At 45.8% G+C, this 19,170-nt stretch overlaps 1 protein-coding gene across 9 annotated transcripts; it reads right to left on the bottom strand.

Annotated features, from left to right (window-relative positions):
* Positions 1–632: 632 nt before the first annotated feature.
* Positions 633–19,170, bottom strand: AMPD1 (adenosine monophosphate deaminase 1). Of its 9 annotated transcripts, XM_083746029.1 has the most exons (16): positions 19,017–19,104; positions 16,785–16,796; positions 13,580–13,757; positions 12,138–12,303; positions 9,377–9,542; positions 7,385–7,604; positions 6,818–6,947; positions 5,804–5,998; positions 5,487–5,618; positions 5,214–5,377; positions 4,427–4,553; positions 3,868–4,031; positions 2,522–2,642; positions 1,923–2,096; positions 1,683–1,793; positions 633–919 (listed from the first exon to the last, which is right to left on the bottom strand). In XM_083746029.1, the coding sequence occupies exons 1-16, from the start codon at positions 19,036–19,038 to the stop codon at positions 761–763; spliced, it is 2,241 nt and encodes a 746-aa protein (XP_083602155.1). In that variant the 5' UTR covers positions 19,039–19,104; the 3' UTR covers positions 633–760. The 9 variants fall into 9 exon arrangements, with proteins under 9 accessions (XP_083602155.1, XP_083602158.1, XP_083602156.1 ...); XM_083746032.1 differs by lacking the exon at positions 16,785–16,796 and having other exon boundaries at positions 19,013–19,170; XM_083746030.1 differs by lacking the exon at positions 16,785–16,796 and having other exon boundaries at positions 19,017–19,170.

Genomic DNA, 19,170 nt, shown 5'->3' with positions numbered 1-19,170 from the left:
TTGTAACCACATTTTACGTGGGGAGCGAAGGAAAAACAAAGAAGGGACATTAGAAGGGTGTGCAGAGAAGCAGCTGGCTAAGAATGCAGGAGAGGGATTTAACGGGAGGGAGGAAAGAAAGGCAAAGTTTCCCCCCACCCAAGCCAGCCATCTCTCTCTCTCTCTCTCCCTCCCTCCCTCCCTCCCCCTCTCTCTCTCTCCCTTCCCCCCTCTCTCTCCCTCTCCCCCAGCAGCACCGGAGCTTGCCTGGAGGGGAGGGGCTTTCCCTGCTCTTTGTTCCGTTTCAGCAAACACAGCAACGAAACAGAGGAGGGTGGGCAGTAAGACCCTGAGGCAGAATGCAGGAAAGCAGCCGCTTCCTCTTTTCAGGTTTCGCTTCTCCGTGCAGCGTGCAGCGCCTCGATTTGATTTTTGCATGATTTTTCGGCTCCAGGGACCACACATTCGCTCTATAACACGCACAGACATTTCCCCTTCCTTTTTAGAAGAAAAAATCTGCGTGTTATAGAAGGAAAAATACGGTAAATATCTTTGTGGTATTCATGGCAAGAGATACCCAGGATGCAGGGCAAACTGCACCTTGCTCACAGAATGAAGGAGCGCAAAGAGTTTACTAAACACACTGCACATAATTTCTTTTAGACTGTATGTAATCTGAAACAACAGTGTTGGAGCCAATAATCCCTCACTCTCCAACCTCTACAGTTGCCTGGCGTTGAATGGCACTGCTGATTTCATTACTCAAGCCTGCTATATGGTTCTATTCAGTACTTTTCAGCCCTTCGGCTATAAGATCGAGCTCATAGCACCATGTCTCATAGCGGTAGGCCATGCGGATCTGAGCCACGTTGGTCTTGCGGATGTCATTGCCCTGAGGCCCCTCTTCTTGGTAATTCTTTCCCAGAATATGGAGCTTTTCCTGTGGAAATGATACAGTAAATGAGAGCCACCCCCTCACTCAGACTCCCATTCCCATCACCTTTTCCATAAAAAGAAAACCCTATTGCTTCCATTGCTTTCTTGTACCCTCTTTTGTTTGTTCAACCCTTGTTATATTCCCAGCCACTAAGCCCTGAGGCAGTGATCTACTTCCACACAGACACAGGGTACATACTGTGGAATAGCCACACTTAGTTCACTCAGTTTTGACAAAGCATCTGTAAGATAAAACATCAATCTGTCATGTTCCACTGCTTCACTTTTTTCCTCTCCCCAGAGTCAGAAAATTCAGTGAAAAATCTCCACAGTCTTCCCAGGTGTAGATGGCCTAGATATTTTACAGAATTTGAACTAGCCATTTCCATCTCTAGGAGTTGGCTATATTACTTCAACGCTTCCTTTTCCAAATAGCATGGTCTTTCTTTTTTTCCCCTTTCCCCCACCCCCTAGATTGCAGTGGGGAGACCATTGCAGTGAGGAACCATAATAATAGATGCAGTGAGTAGGCAGTATTTAGCACTATTCCCACCCCACCCCCAAAAATTTCCAAATGAACCTCCCTTCCCAAAATGGCAGCTGAGGAAAGTGGTACTGATCATTTGGCTACAGATTGTTAGAAGTCTAGAACCAGCATTGTTATTCCACTTGGAGCTGAAAGCAGAACAGCAGTGATTTGGTGCTGCTAAATCACCCATATCCGGGAGCACTCTATACCCCTTTGAGATTTCCATTGAACACCATACCTCATGAGACAAGCCAGATTGCAGAACACTGTAGCGTGCAATCTCACACATGTCACAGGTGCTGAGCTTGAAGACCTGGGCAGCAATGGCATATTCTTCCATGAGAGGCTCCTGGGGAATAAAAAGAGAAATACAAAGTGTAGCCATTGCAAAGGTCATTGCAGAAGCTGCAGTGTATCCCCCTGAACGCTAGCTGCCCTCACACTTCTGAGAGCAAACAGAAATCCTAGGAAAGCCTACCTTGGTGTAGTGGAACTGCATAGGGTCATCAGTGGATAGAGACACCATTAAGCCCTTCTGGTGGAAATCAAGAAGTGGGTTCTTGGCATATTCTAGGAAGAGGCTGTTGTTGCTGAGTGGGGACATGGCAATGGGGATCTGGGCCAGGTAGTACAGATACTGCAGCACAGGACTCTGCAAAGAGACATGGCAAGGATAGATCAAGTCGAGGCAGGCAGCAGGACCTCTATTCCCTCCCGACAAACATGAGAATGGCTTCCTGGTTCTTTCTAAATGGGAGTCATTTTGTCTCTGTGCTCTAGATGCAGTGCACAATTGCTCGCACTGTTCCTTAGTTACTTCTCAGCACCACATGCCAAGTACAAAATCCTGGCTTTCCCAGTTATGGGCCCACCAAACATCCTTGGCAGGATCTTAACACTTAGGAGACATCAGCAGCTCGTGGAGGAATCCCATCAAGTTCTGCCAGGTCACAAGGCTCCCTTGAAAAGGGATGCTCCAAGAATGAGCTGGATGGATCAGTGATAACTCCGCTGGTGTAACATGAGCATGAAAGGACACCTGGGGATCTCCACAGCTCAGCACATCTTGCAACTCACCTTCTTGAGGTTCAGGCCATGGGAGATATTATCTGAAGTCATGAAGGCAGCCAGTAGGTGGGTGATAGCACCAGCTTCTCCACAGTGAGGACGAAACAGAAAAGTGTTCATTCCGCGTTCCCTGAGGGTGGCAAGGCAGCCTTTATGCAAAACCCAGATCACTGGACACATCTAGCATTATTTAGGAAGCAACCATCAGATGGCCCCAGACAGCTTCCTACTTGAAGGGACCAAAGATGTAATGCTATGATTAGCAAGCAGCAGGGGCTTCACTTTTGTGCTTTGCATTGGTGAATGATAAAAATCCATGTTAACATGCAGATGAGTGTACTGTAACTTCTCTGCTCCACAGCTACACAAATCCAGTTGCTTTTCTGCCCACAAAGTTAATACATGTTTGAAACTCATGCAGGGTTGGGGGATAAATTGGGGGTGCAGTTTGATTGAGAGAAGCAGCAAGAACAGAAAGGATTAAGTGATCCTTCACTGCTTCTCTGTATTAAATGGATCTTTCTTAAAACATTTTTCTCTTCTTTATAAAAACACCTGTCTTGTTTCATTGCAGTTGTCTGCAGATAATATTTAGCTAGGTCCCAGAGTCTCATTAGCTCTTTTAATAGAAGGCTTAGGCAATATTACTATGGTGTATAAAACCCATTCTCAAACTAGCAAAGGAAAATATATATAAATAATTGAGAGATTATTTCAGCAGTCCTGGTCTTATTATATGAAGTCATTACTTATGCCAACACTAGATTGGATCCTTACTTAGTCCTCAGTTCACATAAAGGAGGAGTGGCTTTCACCAACTCCCCCTTTCATCCTGAGCTCCCTACTGCACCATTCCTAAGGGCCCCCCAATCCCCAGGAGCAGATTTTGGGGGAATGCAGGAGGCTGCAGAGGGAGAGAAGAGGCGGCAAACCTCTTTTTTGCAGATGGGAATTCTGTTTCATTTACAGAAGGCAGGTTAGAATCCAAGCATTTAAGTCTAGCAGAACCTGGAACTGTGCCTCTTAGGACTTTGGATCAATGAAGGCGAAGGATTGATGCCGTCAAGCTCTTGAAATGCAATATGCTTTAGTCAGGGTTAGTGGGTGGTCTTATCAGAACCAGCAGAACTAGGAGTGTTACTCCTGCTAAAGCAGTGTTTCCTCAAACTTGTTGTTGTACTATAATACCCATCATCCCTGATTAGCAGGACCAGTAGTTAAGGATGAAGGGAGCTGTAGTCCAACAACAGCTGGGGACACAAGTTTGAGAAACACTGTACTAAATGTTGGTGCAGATTATTTGTAATTGAATCCTTTCACCTGGCAATAATCCTTCTGCCCAGGCTGGGACTCACCGTCGGAGATGATTGAGGACCATGATGTTGGCATACATGTAGTACACATAGTATGTATAGGAGGGGTTCTTCTCATGGGACCACTCCTCCGGCTTGGGGCTCTTGGTGCTGAACATGTGTCCACTGTGCTTGGACTCATCATCCACACTGTCAAAACCAGTAATCTGCAAATCGTACAATTGGTTCTGAGGAAGGGACCAACTCCAAAAGCAAGTCCACCTTCACCAAATAACATGAAGCCGATAGCCTCTAATTCCCATTACCCAACAGTCACCCTCTGCTGCAGGGGGACAGAGTGGCCACCTCTGTCCAAGGTGTTACCTTGTTGAAGCTGGAAGACTGGAATCCAATAATGGTTACAGGTAGGTGTTGTCATTTCTTATGTAGTATCTACCAGGCGTCACCTTCAGTGAGGTGGACCCTTGGCCAGATCTGGTTGACAATATGCTGACTTAGATACACCCTCAGGTTTATGGTGCTGTATTGGCCACTCTCTCTGTCACCCTACTGTCACTGCACTAGGATTAGGCCCAGGGTGCCTCTGGGCAATAGTACTCACATGGCGCAGAAACACACTCAGCTCCTTGTTGTCCTGTGGGTTGATTGTCGCCTGAAATACTGGCACAAAAATGTTCTCCAGCATCTTCCCAAAGTGTGGCAAAAAGTTCTTTGACCTGAACACATCACTGAGAGGAGACAGAAACACTTCTGCTCATTTCCATATCACTTACATGGGATGTTTGAGAGAAAGGAAAATGTAAGCGGGCTGCAAATGGCAGAAGCAACTGAGATGAAGCAAGTGAACTCAGTCCTGAAGCACATACTTTGTCCCAGCTGTGTCCCAGCTTCCTGCTCATTTTGCTTTGCCCCATAGAACCCAAAGGAAACCAAAGAAAATCCAGATAGTGTCATGGCCTTGGCCTTGAACTCAATCAGAGTCAGAGGAAGAAGAGCCAGCCAAACTCAGGGCTATGATACTACCACGTAAGGAACTGAGCCAGGCTCCTGCTACTGAACCTGAGACTAGTGGTCATAAGTCTGCAGACTTGAACCAGAATCCTTGCAGATGGCTTCCCCTGAGTCTAGTCCCCTTGAAGGATCCCATATGCTCCCGCTCCACTGCACCTGCCCAAGACCATAGGCAACACACTAGGAAACAGGCATGGAAAGGAAGAGAAACCTTCACTTTCAGGCCAGGAGTTATGTGAGAGAGGTGAAGTACTGAGGGGGCAGGCTGCATGGAGGGGCCCATAATTAGTGAAATAGGAGGAATCTGGGTTAATCAGATCTATACATGGAATTTGGCAATTCTGACCTGATCAAACGTTGCCCCCACCAGTACTTACTAGATTCTGGGCACTTGGATCATCCACTTCATATTGGGTGAATAAACACGGTGTGCGTTGAACCAGCTGGCTAATTTTGGCCACTCTTCCGGTGAACGCCCATAGATGGAGAGCCGTGGCTCTGCGTACTGGTACTTGGCATCCTCCAGGTCAGAGCCAACCTCCTGCGAAATAAAAAGGGAAAGGGATTACCTGATCTGTTTCCAGGAACTGGCCTTATCCTCAGTCTACCAGCCGCACAGACACAAACCCTTGCATACCATAGTCTCTAACCTTGATGATGGTGGCAAAGTATTCACCATTGATGGCATTTTCAGACTTGAGGTAGAGATCACGCAGCTCACTGGCACCCACCGGGTTATACTTGGCGTTGAACTTGTCAAAGCGCTGGAAGGTCTGCCGGCCCTGTGACATGGAGGAGGAGGAGAAGTCATTGGCTAGATGCACAGAGCAAAGAATACTTGTAGGAGGTAGAGATGGCGGGGCAGCAACAGCTGGGGGGGGAGTAATTAGCCACAGCCAGTCATATGACAGAGACCATGGGGAAGGGTGGGAGATCTCCTGTACTGGAAAGGAAAAGCAGGACTCACTGCGTGGACGTCAAGGGAGTCCACAGTCAGGTCATAAGGGTGAAGGTTCAGCTGCTCAAAAAGCTGCTTGAGCGTCAAGGTCTTGTCCTTGGATTTGTACACAACCCTTTCAGAATTTTCCCGGTAAGACTTCTTAATGAATCGCAGCAAGTGCTTCTGGTTCATGCAAGCTGCAGCATGGATGTGTGTGTCGATCTGTTAAGAGAAGAGAAAAGTCAGCCGAGGAGGTGATGGTGACTGCAGATGCCCCCCTCCCACAGAACCCACCACAGCAATGATATTGGAGGAGGCATTGATGAGGTACATCATTATACCTTAAGGCCAGGGTACCTAACCCACAACTTGCAGGTCTCATTCATCCCCCACAACCCTTTCCCATTTGCCTTAAAAAAATAATAGTTAAATGCTGTATTTTATTTTATTTTATTTACTGCCCCTATTGGCCTTCCACTGTGATACCAGACTTTTTTGTAGCTCTTAATGCACTCCCACTGATTTTTCAGGCGGAGGCCAGAATGTGATATTATGGTAATATTACGGTGCCACATATGTGTGGGGTTTTTGTGGCCATCCAAGGCCCCCCAAAATCTTGTAAATTAAAATAATAATATTTAAAAATATGTTTACTGACTACTTCTCCTCTGGCAGCACTGGGTACAAAAGGTTTTGTTAATCCCCCAAACCCCCAAATCCATCCATTACGAATAAACATTTTTTAAAAAAATTTTTAAACTAAAAAAGATACTGACCATTTTTGATTATTATTATTATTATTATTATTATTATTAGAATTTATATACCGCCCTATACCTGGAGGTCTCAGGGCAGTTCACATAATCAAATAAATATCCTTTGCTGTAATTTTTATGATACCGCAAAATTTGCCCTTTAAAAAATATTGGCCACACCCACACCCACACCTACACTTTGGCCCACTTTGCTCTGCAGCCCCAGAGGGTGACAAAGATCAGCCACTCCTGCTTGAGGAGGCAACACCTTGGACAGATCCCTCACCTTACGGCAATTATAGAAGTCCCGATGGGGGTTGTTCTTCAGCTCCTTCAGCTCTTCCATCTCATTCAGCATCTCATGCACACTGAACTTGGAGGATAGGAACCGAAGGCGTCGGTGTGTGTAGGTTTTGCTGCAACAGTCAAAGGAAAGAGCATCGTCTCAAATAAGCCACTCGCAGAATAAGCCCGGGTTCACCAGCTTGCCAACGCAACCAACATTTGCCAGCCAGAAGTAACCCTGCTGCTGTCACACGACAGCTTGATAAAGGTCACATTCCAGAGCAAGTGACCCGAGACAGCAGAAGTCATTGCCACAGGGATATATGTGCGCTGACTTGGGGTGGCTCGACTTTTGCCCTTTTGCTATTGAGGGCAAACCCAGGACAGCAGCAGCCACCTTAGGCAGCAAACCCTGGGCTTCAATAAAAGGAAGCACATGGGTAGTTAGCTCACTGTTACATTTTTCATTGCAGGCTGGGCGCCCTTTGTATTTTCTGCCTGAGGCTTCAAAAATCTCTTGGGCTGGCCCTACTTATGTGCGATGGGGCCATACCTCTAAGACACTTACACAGGTCCTTGAGCTATAAGAGCCAGGAGGAAGTTCATGTCATCAATGAAGACATTCAGGTTAGGGTAGGGCAGGTCCTTGGGCTCACCCCTGGCAGCAGCAGCTTTGTCAGCATAGATGTATACCACACCTTCTTTCATTTCCACATGGTAGCCCAGATTCTCGGGCAAGTTGCCAGACTGGAAAGGATCTTCGTCTTTCTTCACAGGGGGAGAGAACACTAAAATCAAGAGGAAAGTGCGCTAACGTTGAACAAGGGAAGGACAAAGGAAAAGGCTTGGGATTTTTTAGCATGCTTCTCTTACAGCTATCAATCTACAAGAATTAAATTCTCCACCGCTAAGGAAACCACATGACTGCCAGGACTGAGACTGACTGAAATCCCCATGAGAGAACACCACCACTATCCATCCACTGCATGCAGATGTTTTTGCTACAATTTCTGTCTTTGTTTTAGCTAATTTTGGCTCCCGACTGCATGAGTATCCGTTAACAAGATGCCGCCTCTTGTAGCACAATCCTAAAATCCAATTTATTCTGGGTGACTAATAACTAGCTTAGGTGTGTTTTAGTAATTGCACATATCTTTTGTTTTGAGTGTGAAGTGAAAAGCATTCCCAGAAATGTGAAAGTCCTGCCTCCTCCTCAAAGGTGCAGCCTACTGCTGTGGCAATCCAGAAAGGCAGAAGGAGAAGCAGCACGGTCAGGGCTCTAGCCCTAAGATAACGGGTGCCTAGGCTTTTCATACCTCACACCAGGGCTAGCCAACACAGCGCCTTTCATTTATTGCTGGACTACAGCTCCCACTACCTCTGACCACTGGCCATGCTAGCTAGGGCTGATGGGAGTTGAAGTCCAACAGCATCCCAAGGGTACCTGTCGGCTATCCCTGCTTTACATCATATCCTCGTTTGATTCACAGGCCCCTTTTCATGTTGTATGTAGATGGATCTGATATAATGGAAGTGTAGACCAGAGAATTAAAGTCTGATTCAGGTGCAGACTAAGAAAAATACCCCTTTGTACATGTTTTTCATGCAATAGGTTTCTTGCTCAATTCTAGCCATCTCCAGTTAAAAAAAAGGATCAGATGGAGGATGGTATGAAGGAACCCGAGCTAAGATGTCTTTTGGAAAGCCTCTGCCACAGTAGACAAGAGCAGGCTAGATGATGTGGCAAAAGGGAATTTCCCATATTCCTACCTGTTGTGAACAAGCCTGTGTGATAGAAGCATGAGAACTCCACTTAGGCCAGGATGTTCTTTGTAACATGGGAAAACGGGGCTGAGATTGAAAATAGTAGACTGGGTGAGTCACCAAAGCTAAGCCAAAATATGGCATGATATTGCACACTGGAAAGAGGTCCAGCACAAGACATACAGCCCTAAGGCCAAGGCTACATGTCATTCAGATTCTCTGACTACCTTGACAGTATTCATAGTAAATCGAAAAAAATACTTGCTGAGATAGGAATGTGAGCCAAGGTAGAGGAGAGATGCCAAACCTCTACAACTCCATCTGGGAAGCTCCTCTCCTCAAGTCTTTGCAAAGGCCTGGCTCTCAATGGCTCCAGCAGAAGGCTGCTCTCACTGTGCTCTTACTTCTAAGTAAGGAAGGCCCATAGCCCAGTGGTAGAGCATCTGAATGGAAGGCAGTGGATCCCAGGTTCAACCCCTGGCCATCTCCAGGCAGGGCTGGAGGAGATGCCTGTCTGAAACCCTGGATTGCTGCTGGCAGTCAGTGTAAACAATACTGAACCAGATGGACCAACAGTCTAAGGCAGCTCCCTATGTTCGTAAGTGTTCTGCATGCTCAGCACACCAGCTCTGCACAGACAGCAGTGTGGTGTTGCTGTTGTTGTTTTTAAAAAAAGATTAAAGCAGCTAATGCAATTCTCCACAGTGCCCTCCATCGACACCTGCTGTCTTGCTCTGGGACACACCCACAAGCCCAGTCACCCAGTACAGCCTGCACAGCCTGCCTGGCTACTTACCTGGAAGCAGGTCGTCATTTGACTTCCACACCTCATTTTCAATAGTGCGCAAGAACTGGGAGGGAGTCTTGGGGAAACGTTGGAAAGATTTGTGCATGTACTTCTCCCGGATACACAGGGCACGGTACAGGCCTCTGCAGACCACTTCAAAATCCTCCACTGTCACCTGTGGAAATATTTGTTAAAACTTCTGGCACTGATAAAAAAAGACAGAAACTACAAAACAAAAGGGGAAAAAACTCAGGTGTGCTGAAAGCCACAAAAGGGCACTTTAGGCCTATTCCATACCTTCCAACATTTCTCTGATGAAAATAGAGACTTCCCCTTCAACATTTCTCCAATGAAAATGGGGGTGTCCTATTCCATACCCTCTGACATTTCTCTGAGGAAAATAGGGACACCCTACCATACTCACCAACATTTCTCTGATGAAAATAGGGTGCCCTATTCCAAACCCTCTGACATTTCTCCAGTGAAAATAGGGGCAGCCTAAGGAAAAGCAGGACATTGTAGGATCAAATCAGAAACTAGGATGGCTTCTGTAAATCTGGGACTGTCCCTGGAAAATAGGGACACTTGGAGGGTCTGTCATAGGAATAATAAATGATACAAATAATACAGCAGGCAAGGAAAGGGGATTCTCAGAGTTCAAATCATGCAAAAGCCAAAATGCTCATGGAAAATCTGAAGCAAGACTGGCAAAGGCTGTAGCCTGAGGAGAGATAGTGTGGCTGGTAGGGGGAGGGAGTGGCCTGTAGAGTATCCCAATGACCAGATGGAGAGGCATGGGGGACACATTTGGTCCATGAGCCTAAAGTTCCCTACTCTTGCACTGTGAGATCCTTATAAAGAGTGCTCTCCCAGCATGCCTGGTTGGAGGTGGTGGTGGGGATAACAATAGCAATGAGAATGAAGCAGGCCCAGCGTCAGCACATGGCAGCTATTGCAGCTCCCATGCCCCTGGCAGGGCCTGTCCTCGTTGAGCTCTGGTGGCTGCCATTTAGCTGGCATCTGCCATTTTATTTCCCCCACAATGCTCTGGGCCATCACAACTCCTGGGCTATGGTAAGGAAAACAAAATGGCCGACATTGGGAGATTGTCACTCACAGGAACATTTCTGCTCCTTACAAGAAGGAAGGAAGGAAGGAAGGAAGGAAGGAAGGAAGGAAGGAAGGAAGATTGTTTTACAATGCTGCAAAGGAAGCCCAACCAGGAGGCAGGCCACAGCAAGAACCTTGCTGAAACCTGGAGCCGCCTGTGGGATAGAGCCCGGTATGGTTGCTCGAGTGAAGGAGAGAGTACAGAGTATATTCCAGCAGCAGCCATGTCTTCCAATAACCCACCAAGGCTGGCAATGAAAGGCGATCAGGGACATGGCAGGATCCAGCTGTTGGAGCTATTTTGAGCACCAGGATGTTCCCACTTCAATTTCATCAATATCCCTTGACCCAGCAAATCTCCCCATATTTGATTTATTTCTCAACAGGTTCAAGTTAGGCCACTCAAAACACAGACGCAGCTAGTCTAAGGACACAGCTAAGGTTAGCTGTAGGAGTGCCACTGAACTCGGCCTCCTCCCATTCCATTTTGGGGCTGTGTCTCTTGCAACTTGAAATGGGGTGGGGGGTGGGGGGTGGAGATCTGGAAAGAGCAGCAAGCCTTTTCTACGTGATCGGGGTTTGTGCCCAATAAATGCACCTTTGTTCCCCATCTACTGCATAAAGCCAACAGATATTATTTCTCAAGGCAGTGCTGGAGGAGGGGAGTGGACCACATTTTCCAAGTACTCTGTAAGCACAATGCTTGATTATATCCACTTCATGACATTTTTGTTTTAGAGGGCTATTTTTAAAAATTCTCTGAACACACTTTATTTTACTTCCCCTGTCGATCCCATATGCAGTTAGCACACACTATACATTCAAAGCACCCCCCCAAAGAAACCTGGGAACTGTGGTTTACCACTGAGCTACAAAACCCAGCACCCTTAACTTACTACAGGTGAGGGCTGCTTAAAATATACAGTGGTACCTCTGGATGCGAACGGGATCCATTCCGGAGCCCCGTTCGCATCCTGAAGCAAATGCAACCCGTGTCTGCGCATCTGTGTGTGCACAGGTCGCAATTCGCCGCTTCTGCGCATGCGCGTGACATCATTTTGAGCGTCTGCACATGCACGAGCAGTGAAACCCAGAAGTAACACATTCTGTTACTTCCGGGTCGCTGCGGAGAGTAACCTGAAAACGTTCAACCTGAAGCATATTTAACCCGAGATATGACTGTATGGTGTATACCAGCCCTGAACAGACTTTTTAATATATTAGTAGTAGTAGTAGTAGTAGTAGTAGTATTAGTATTACTAGTATTATTATTATGATTGAAGGAAGGTTGGTTCTACCATTAAGGAGAATGAGGCATTTGCCTCATGAAGTAGATGCTGAGGGGCAGAGAGCAGATAGTGCTATATGAGCCACATAGACTGCCTTGGGCCCCCTACGAAACTAGTCTGCTGTGCTCAGGTGTGGTGAAAGAATCTGGTTGAAAACCGCTGCACTAGAGTCAACCTCAGGTTTTATACATGGAATGGGGGAGAAAATGTATTGGGGAAGCCCTGAAAAGCAGAAGGGTTACCTCCCCCCCCCCCCAGTGTTGCAACTGAAAAGTCAATATTGGGAGTACCACATCTAACAAAATGGAAGAAGGGGCAGCAGAATAGGCTCATCCATGATAGGAGATGGTTTGGCACCTCCAGCTACTGACCCCTGCAGCATAGTCGCCCGTGATCTGAACACGCTGGAATTTGGGAACGGCTTGATACGAAGCACTGCTGGAGATGACCTCATCTAAGGTGGACAGTTTGGTCGAAGACTTTCCTGCAGTAGGAACAAGCAGTGCAATGGTCTTCAGCCGCAAGCGCCTCTTCTTCCTAGGAGGGATGAAGAAAAGGAAAGCGACACAAATGGAAACTCATTTCATATAGTTTTGTCTATGCTTTGGCAGCAGTCTTCTGTATTGCATGGTCAATTCACCATACACTTCCCATAGCTCTGGCTACATTGAAAGTTTGGCTGATATTTCATGATCCTGGAAGGGGGTAGCAAAGGAATATACAAATGTCTTTATATACTGTATTGTGGAAGGCCTTGACAGTAATGGCACCCTGAAGACTGGCTGGCACCTACCATGCCTATTTTGTGGCACCAACTGAAGATCTTTCTCTTTCTCCAATTCAAAAAGCCTTTGAATTGGTTTTTGAAAAAGGAGAGAGGAAGTGTTAGTGGTATGTTTTAATTACATTTTTTTTGTCTTTTGTTGTTGTTGTGATCTGCCCAAGGATCACTTGTGATGAAGCTGAACTATACATTCTATAAATAGATTCAGAACTAGCATCTTTCTGGTGTGGTTTTGGACCTTCTCTGAATTGACTAGCTTCTTCAGCAAACTTGTAATCTAAAGACATTTCCACGAGGAAGCAGAGCATACAAATTATGGGGTCAGAGTAAGTCACTGAGGAATAGGAGCAAAGTGCCACTGCTCAGGTAGTATTGACAAGGGGCACACTTATGGAAATGAAAAGGACAAATAAAACCATGGCTTTCACACTTGCTTGTAGTGAAAAGCTACCTATCTGCCATCCATATTAACACATGGAAATACTCCATTCTTCCATAGGAAGGCAATGTGGTTGAGAATATATCTGCTCAAAACTGTTCAATGCCTAGAAACATAGGGCAAATGCTACTCTTCCAACAATTCCAGCTAAGTGGCTTGGGGAATGTTGTATATCCACATCAGTTTTGAAAATCTACGTGAGCAAATGGTTTCGTTTTAAGCTAATCTTCAAAATACTTAATCACTTGGTCTGCTCTGATGATTAAGGGGCGCTAGTACAGACGGTGCACTCTGTGCTGGTGGCTGCTCCAACTGGAATTAGCCACTCTGTAGTTCCCCATAAACGCAAGTCTTCCAAGGTTCAGGAACCAGCTCTTTTCACATTCATGCCGCCTTTCCTTAGTGTTAGTGCAAGTGTATCTGGCGCCTGCATTATGATGCTTCAGAGTACTGTGATCAGCACACATCTGGCACAGGATATATCTGAGCCACACCTTACTAGGTTACCCATCCAATCTTTCATGGCTCCTCCCTCAGCCCAAATTTCCAATTATCCCACCAGCGCATGCACACATACACAGAACTCTCACTTTTTCCCAGTGTCACTTGAACTCTCCTCCTCCTTGATCATATGCTGTTGCATTTCATGATGTGATATGGGGCAGACATCCTCCACATCAAAGGGAGAGATTTCGTGCCGGCCCCCTTCATCCTTCACCTCTGAGGCAAAGACCTTCTCTGCGAAGGAGCGCATGGCATCATCCGTTTCTGTCAGGAGAAAGCAGAAGGTCACTAGGCCAGCTCTTGGTCATTGCGGGAGGATGGATCAATTACGTCACTCAGCACACCAGCCCTGTGTGCACTCAGAGGCCACCTCATGCCTGCATTCTCTTCCAGGGCTTCAGTGAGGAAAGGTGAAACACCAGTGATGAACCATGGATGTGCTGGGGTACATAAATGCTTCATGGAGGTGAAGACTGACAAGCTTCTCTTGGTATCCACTCATGGCTCTAGATTCTGGATGGCTGGAGTCTGCGTTTCTCCATAGTCTGGAAATGTTTGTGCCTCTCTACACTGAGTATGATGTCATGGCAATGAGAATAAGAATGAAGCTGAATTGGGACTGATAGGTTTGGCTTTCTCAGCCAGTAAGTGTAGATGGCATCATCATAGTGGGTGCAACCTGCTTTGGACTGTGAACTGGATCTAAACTAAATTCCAAGCTAATGTGAAACCAGGTGACTTAGAAAAGAAGTGTCTTACCTGTTTTGGGCTTCCTCATTGTAGTCTTAGCCCGTTTTTGTGGAAATCAGAGCCTGGATATCACCCTTCTGCCACAGAGCAATGTGTACAGGAAAGGGCAACAGTCACATATGTTTCTGCTTAGAAATCTCAAGGTGCACAATAAGGAGTGCTCACAAATAACTGTGGGGTCAGAGCTCCAAAAGGCAGGCTCTGATCTTTCAAACAGCCTGAGACGACTGCATGATGTTTCTTGTTGTAGCCAGCAGTGATGGTGTATGCATGTACAGTCCCATGAAAGGATGTGTTATACAGATCTGTACAGGTCCTTCTGAGTATGGTTGGTGTGAGACCTTTCAGGTTAAGGTGTTTCACAGGACAGCCACTTCTGCTGAGCATTGGCTATGACTTACAATTTTATCGTCCAATTCTATGCATGTTTACTCACAAGTAAACGTCACCATTGCCTGAGTAAGTGTGCCCAGAACTGCAGTCTTAGTACAGTCATACCTTGGTTCTCGAACGCCTTGGTATTCAGACGTTTTGGCTCCTGAATGCTGAAAACCCAAAAGTGAGTGTTCCGGTTTGTGAATGTTTTTCGGAAGCTGAACATCTGACGCGGCTTCCAATTGAGTGCAGGAAGCTCCTGCAGCCAATCGGAAGCTGTGCCTCGAACGGACTCCCGGAACAGATTAAGTTCAACAACCAAGGTACGACTGTATCATACAAAAGGCTGCAGGGGTGTGTGTGTGTGTGTATTGCTCTGGATCTTGAAAGGATGCAATTAATTATTAAAAGCATATATTTATTACAATGACTAACAAAACAGAGATATTGGGTGGTACCCAGCGAAGTGGTTCTCTTAGCACAAGGACTTTGGACTGTGCAACAGAACCTCCCCTCTCTTGCTTTCTTTGAGCGTCCCCTAAATCTGTTCTGAAGTTTTCTCCAACTCTTTGGAGCAGATTTGGGGAAGAAATGGGGGTGGGGAGGAGGAGGAGGGAAAGTTCCATTGCCCAAATGGAAATCCTTGCACTAATGGGATTAGTTTATTGGATACATTAAATTCATATAGTAAAATGTTTTGGTGATTGGTGACTATTTTGCTGCCGAGAAAATGCTTTTCTATAAGAATTTAATATCTCAATCTCTTACATCCACACACGTAGGCTATCAGAAGGGCATGTGTGTGCAAGCGCTGCTTTAATGGTGGACATTGAGGAAGCAGGAAAGTAATCTGGTTCAGCAGGAGATATGCAAGTAGAATAAGCAGGAAGGGCATAGGGTATCATGACAATGAGAAGGGAATGCCAGAGGCCATGCAAATGGCAAGTTCATGCAATGCCACTTTCCAGACAGACAATGTGCATGGGGATTGAGCGGGGAATGAAGTCCACACTCACACCAGACTAGAAGGTTGGACATAAGGGGTCATCGTCCTATTCTGAGCTCCTAAGTCCTGCCTAGAGACCTCTTGTGTTGTCAAAGCAGCCAGTGATCCACATCTCAATTCCACAAGAACAGGGAAGCAACATTGTTCCCAGCAAATGCCCTTGCGCACAGGGGTTGCTGGGCAATGTGGCTCATGCTCAGCTGTGCACCCAGCGGTAGCCAGGCAGCCCAGAAAGACAGCCATTTCTCAGCAGGGCAATCTGTGCCAATGCCCAGTTTTTAGGTTGAAATGCAGTCATATACCAGGAGCTTAATGAGCAGAGAACCTTAGAGTCCAACTATATAACCCAAGAGTCAAAGCGGGTCCACTACCAAGTAACTTCGACCATCCACTTGTGTTCCTCTTTTCCCAGCAAGCGGGGTGCTTTTGAGGGTCCAGCTTAGGTGTGTTTAGTTGTAAAGGTAAAGGGACCCCTGACCATTAGGTCCAGTCGTGGCCGACTCTGGGGTTGCGGTGCTCATCTCGCTTTATTGGCCAAGGGTGTACAGCTTCTGGGTCATGTGGCCAGCATGACTAAGCCGCTTCTGGAGAACCAGAGCAGCACACGGAAACGCCGTTTACCTTCCCACCAGAGTGGTACCTATTTATCTACTTGCACTTTGATGGGCTTTCGAACTGCTAGGTGGGCAGGAGCAGGGACCGAGCAATGGGGGCTCACCCCATCGCAGGGATTCAAACCGCCAACCTTCTGATCGGCAAGTCCTAGGCTCTGTGATTTTACCCACAACACCACCCACGGTCCTGCCTTTAGTTGGTGCCCAGGTAAAAGACTTGGTGGAGAGAACTGGGCTCCAGCTTTCCTTCCTAGTATTGCAACTCAAAGGAAGGTATCTGAGCTCCTTGGAAAGGCAGGTTTGATGAAGGGCTGAATCATCCAGACTCATGAGGACAGCACACCCCATGCAGGTCCCGTTACGACACCCTTCCTTCCTCCAAGCCCCATACAAGCTTTCTTCCTCACCCCAGATGCATCAATAGCTCCTGGCAATGACTGCTGAGAAACGGACAGTTGCTGAGTTGCTGTGATCATTTGTCTTTTAGATATGATCAACTGCTTAACAAAGCAGCAGGCGGCACAAGGAAGGCCGAGTTATACTCACGTTTCTCCTCTGCTGTTTGAGAGTAAAATAAAATAAATGTAATCAGATCACAGGATGTAGCACCTAAAGTTTTTTTTAACCTTGTCCACATTTATATACAGAAATGAACATTTTTAATGAGCAAATGTTTGCAGAAATATATACTCTACATACCATAGTAGTTGAACAGCTCTACAACGGGAAAGAAGAACAGTTAAGCAATTTGGGACAACTTGCCCAGACATCCTGATATCACGGATGCAGTCTTTTAAATTCTACCTCAGAACCTGGGATTGGCACCACCAATATCCTTTCCATGCATTTATTTGGATACAAGTGAGCATATGGAAGGGGCTTGTGAGGGCCTGAACTCAATGACTCCATGTATTTAAAAAATACTGTTTTCACAGACTCTGTGCTTGTACATCTGAAGGTATATAGCTTCTTGTATGCAGGATTTGGAACATTTGCCTACAAATGTAATACTCTCTTTGCAAATGGTAACTCTGAACTGTGAACATATGGTGGTCTGGGGCATGGCTCTGATTACCACCTTCCATATATGCCAAAGTAATAATATGAAAAGATAATCCTTTAGTCCAGTAGTTTCCACACACAAATATTCTAAAACCTAAAACCTAGTATGTAGTACTTCTTAGAACAGTTTTTTGGTAAGGAGAAAATCAGCCTAGACTAGATTTTGTTCCACTGCTTTCCCCCAGGGAAAACCACTCATTAGCGCTCAATCAGAGCAAACAGCAATTCAGGTTTTCTCCAGATTGACATTTGCTCCAATTTAGCACTAAAGAGTGTGTTTTCCCTGGGGCTGGAGCGAGGCAAGAGGAAAACCGCTCAGATCCATGCCTACAAATCACGGGTCAAGCAGAAGTGTGTTCGAGCCCTAAGCTGGGGTGTTTCCAAGCATGGAAGATACTACTGTATCCGAAGGGGGTGCAGACTTTTTTAAAAGTTAGTATGATAAATCAGTTGAAAGTGCAACACAAAAATGTGGTCCAGGTCTTCTTAGTAGGCACCTATGGGCATTATTCAGCATTTCTACCATTATAAAGCACAGGTCCATCCATGCTCTTCATTCTCCCCTGACAATTTATTAGCATGTCTACCAGTAGGATTCATCTTCTCAGCTCGCTTGCTCAAAGGAAGTAAAAGGATACAGCAGCAAAACTTCCTATACTTCACCTTTTTAAAAAACATGCAAAAGTACAAACTGGAACCAAGGTCTGTTTGTTAAATATAACTGTCATACTCAAAGAGAAACTATTGCACCATTTGCGTTCTGTCAAATGAAATCAACAGACCTGATGCTACCTGTTCATGTGGCATGGACATTGTAGGAATATTTGATTATGAGCTGCGGATATTTATTACAGTATTCTTATTTAAAAGGGAAGCATCTTTGTACTCTAATATGGTGGGGGGGGGGGAGAGAGAACTGAACCCTTTGATAACAACTTGAAATATTGGACAAAGAGAAAAGTGACAAAACATTTTAAAACCCATTTTGTTTGCTGTAAGAAATGTTCCTTTAGGAGCATAACAAAATAAGAGCAGGTTGGAAGGATTATTTATGTAATTTTTAAGCTTATCAAAGGCTTAGATTTAATATGTGGATAGTTGCTGCTGCTGCTTCAAAAAATGCAATAAATCTAATCAGTTTTGTTCTAGATTCCTTGGACCATGTTGCTTTTCTGCTAGTAACAGCACAGAACCACAGAGTTGGAAGGCAACATGTTCTGAGGAAGGTTTATTCAGGTCTTTTACGAGCCGACAAAGAGAAGCTAAATCCAGCCCCCTTTTGGCTACTAGCCTGGTGCATGTCTTAATTACCTTGCTGCTAATGATAAGCCATTAAAGGTTACTGAAAACCCTTCAAATTCTCTTTTATCTGGCAAACACCAATGTCTAGGGGGTGCTCCTGTATAAGTTTATCCAACCTCTGATAATTTTTTAACACAGCAAAACTGGGTTCTACTGAATCGACTGGTCTCATCCAATTTCAGTTCTGTGGCCTAAAAGCCACTTGCCTGACCGTCTATTCAAACTACTCATATTGGAAAAGCTAATGGCTCAAGCTCTCACTCCTTCCACCTCCTGTGCCCTGCACAACTTAAATAGGCAATCAGAGCCTACTTTGTGAATCTATTCTTGAGAGTCTGGCTACTGGCACCGGCCTCATCATAAAAGAAGGCTTTCTCCCAACTTGCCTAAGGCTATGTGGGAATTCAGACCTACCTGGAACTTTCACCTTCGGCATTTTCCCTACTACCTCAGGAGAGTCCTGAGAAACCAAGTGTGGCGTGGACGAGTGGAAGAACGAAACAGCACAACCACCCAACACTCATTTTACTATTTATCTCTGCTCTTGTAACCCAACTCTCCTCATCTA

Source organism: Podarcis gaigeae (genome assembly GCF_964106915.1).
Source record: "Podarcis gaigeae genome assembly, chromosome: 6".
In the NCBI taxonomy this organism is placed as follows: domain Eukaryota; kingdom Metazoa; phylum Chordata; class Lepidosauria; order Squamata; family Lacertidae; genus Podarcis; species Podarcis gaigeae.
Note: the sequence above shows the minus strand (reverse complement) of the source record. Positions and strands in the feature narration are given on the sequence as shown.

Coding starts and splice junctions, on each gene's coding strand:
- AMPD1 (XM_083746028.1), bottom strand. CDS start 16,875: ATGTGGACAAGGTTAAAAAAAACTTTAGGTGCTACATCCTGTGATCTG. Junction 13,758..16,784: donor TCAAACAGCAGAGGAGAAAC/GTGAGTATAACT, acceptor TTCTCCTGACAG/AAACGGATGATGCCATGCGC. Junction 1,794..1,922: donor TGCAGTTCCACTACACCAAG/GTAGGCTTTCCT, acceptor TTTATTCCCCAG/GAGCCTCTCATGGAAGAATA.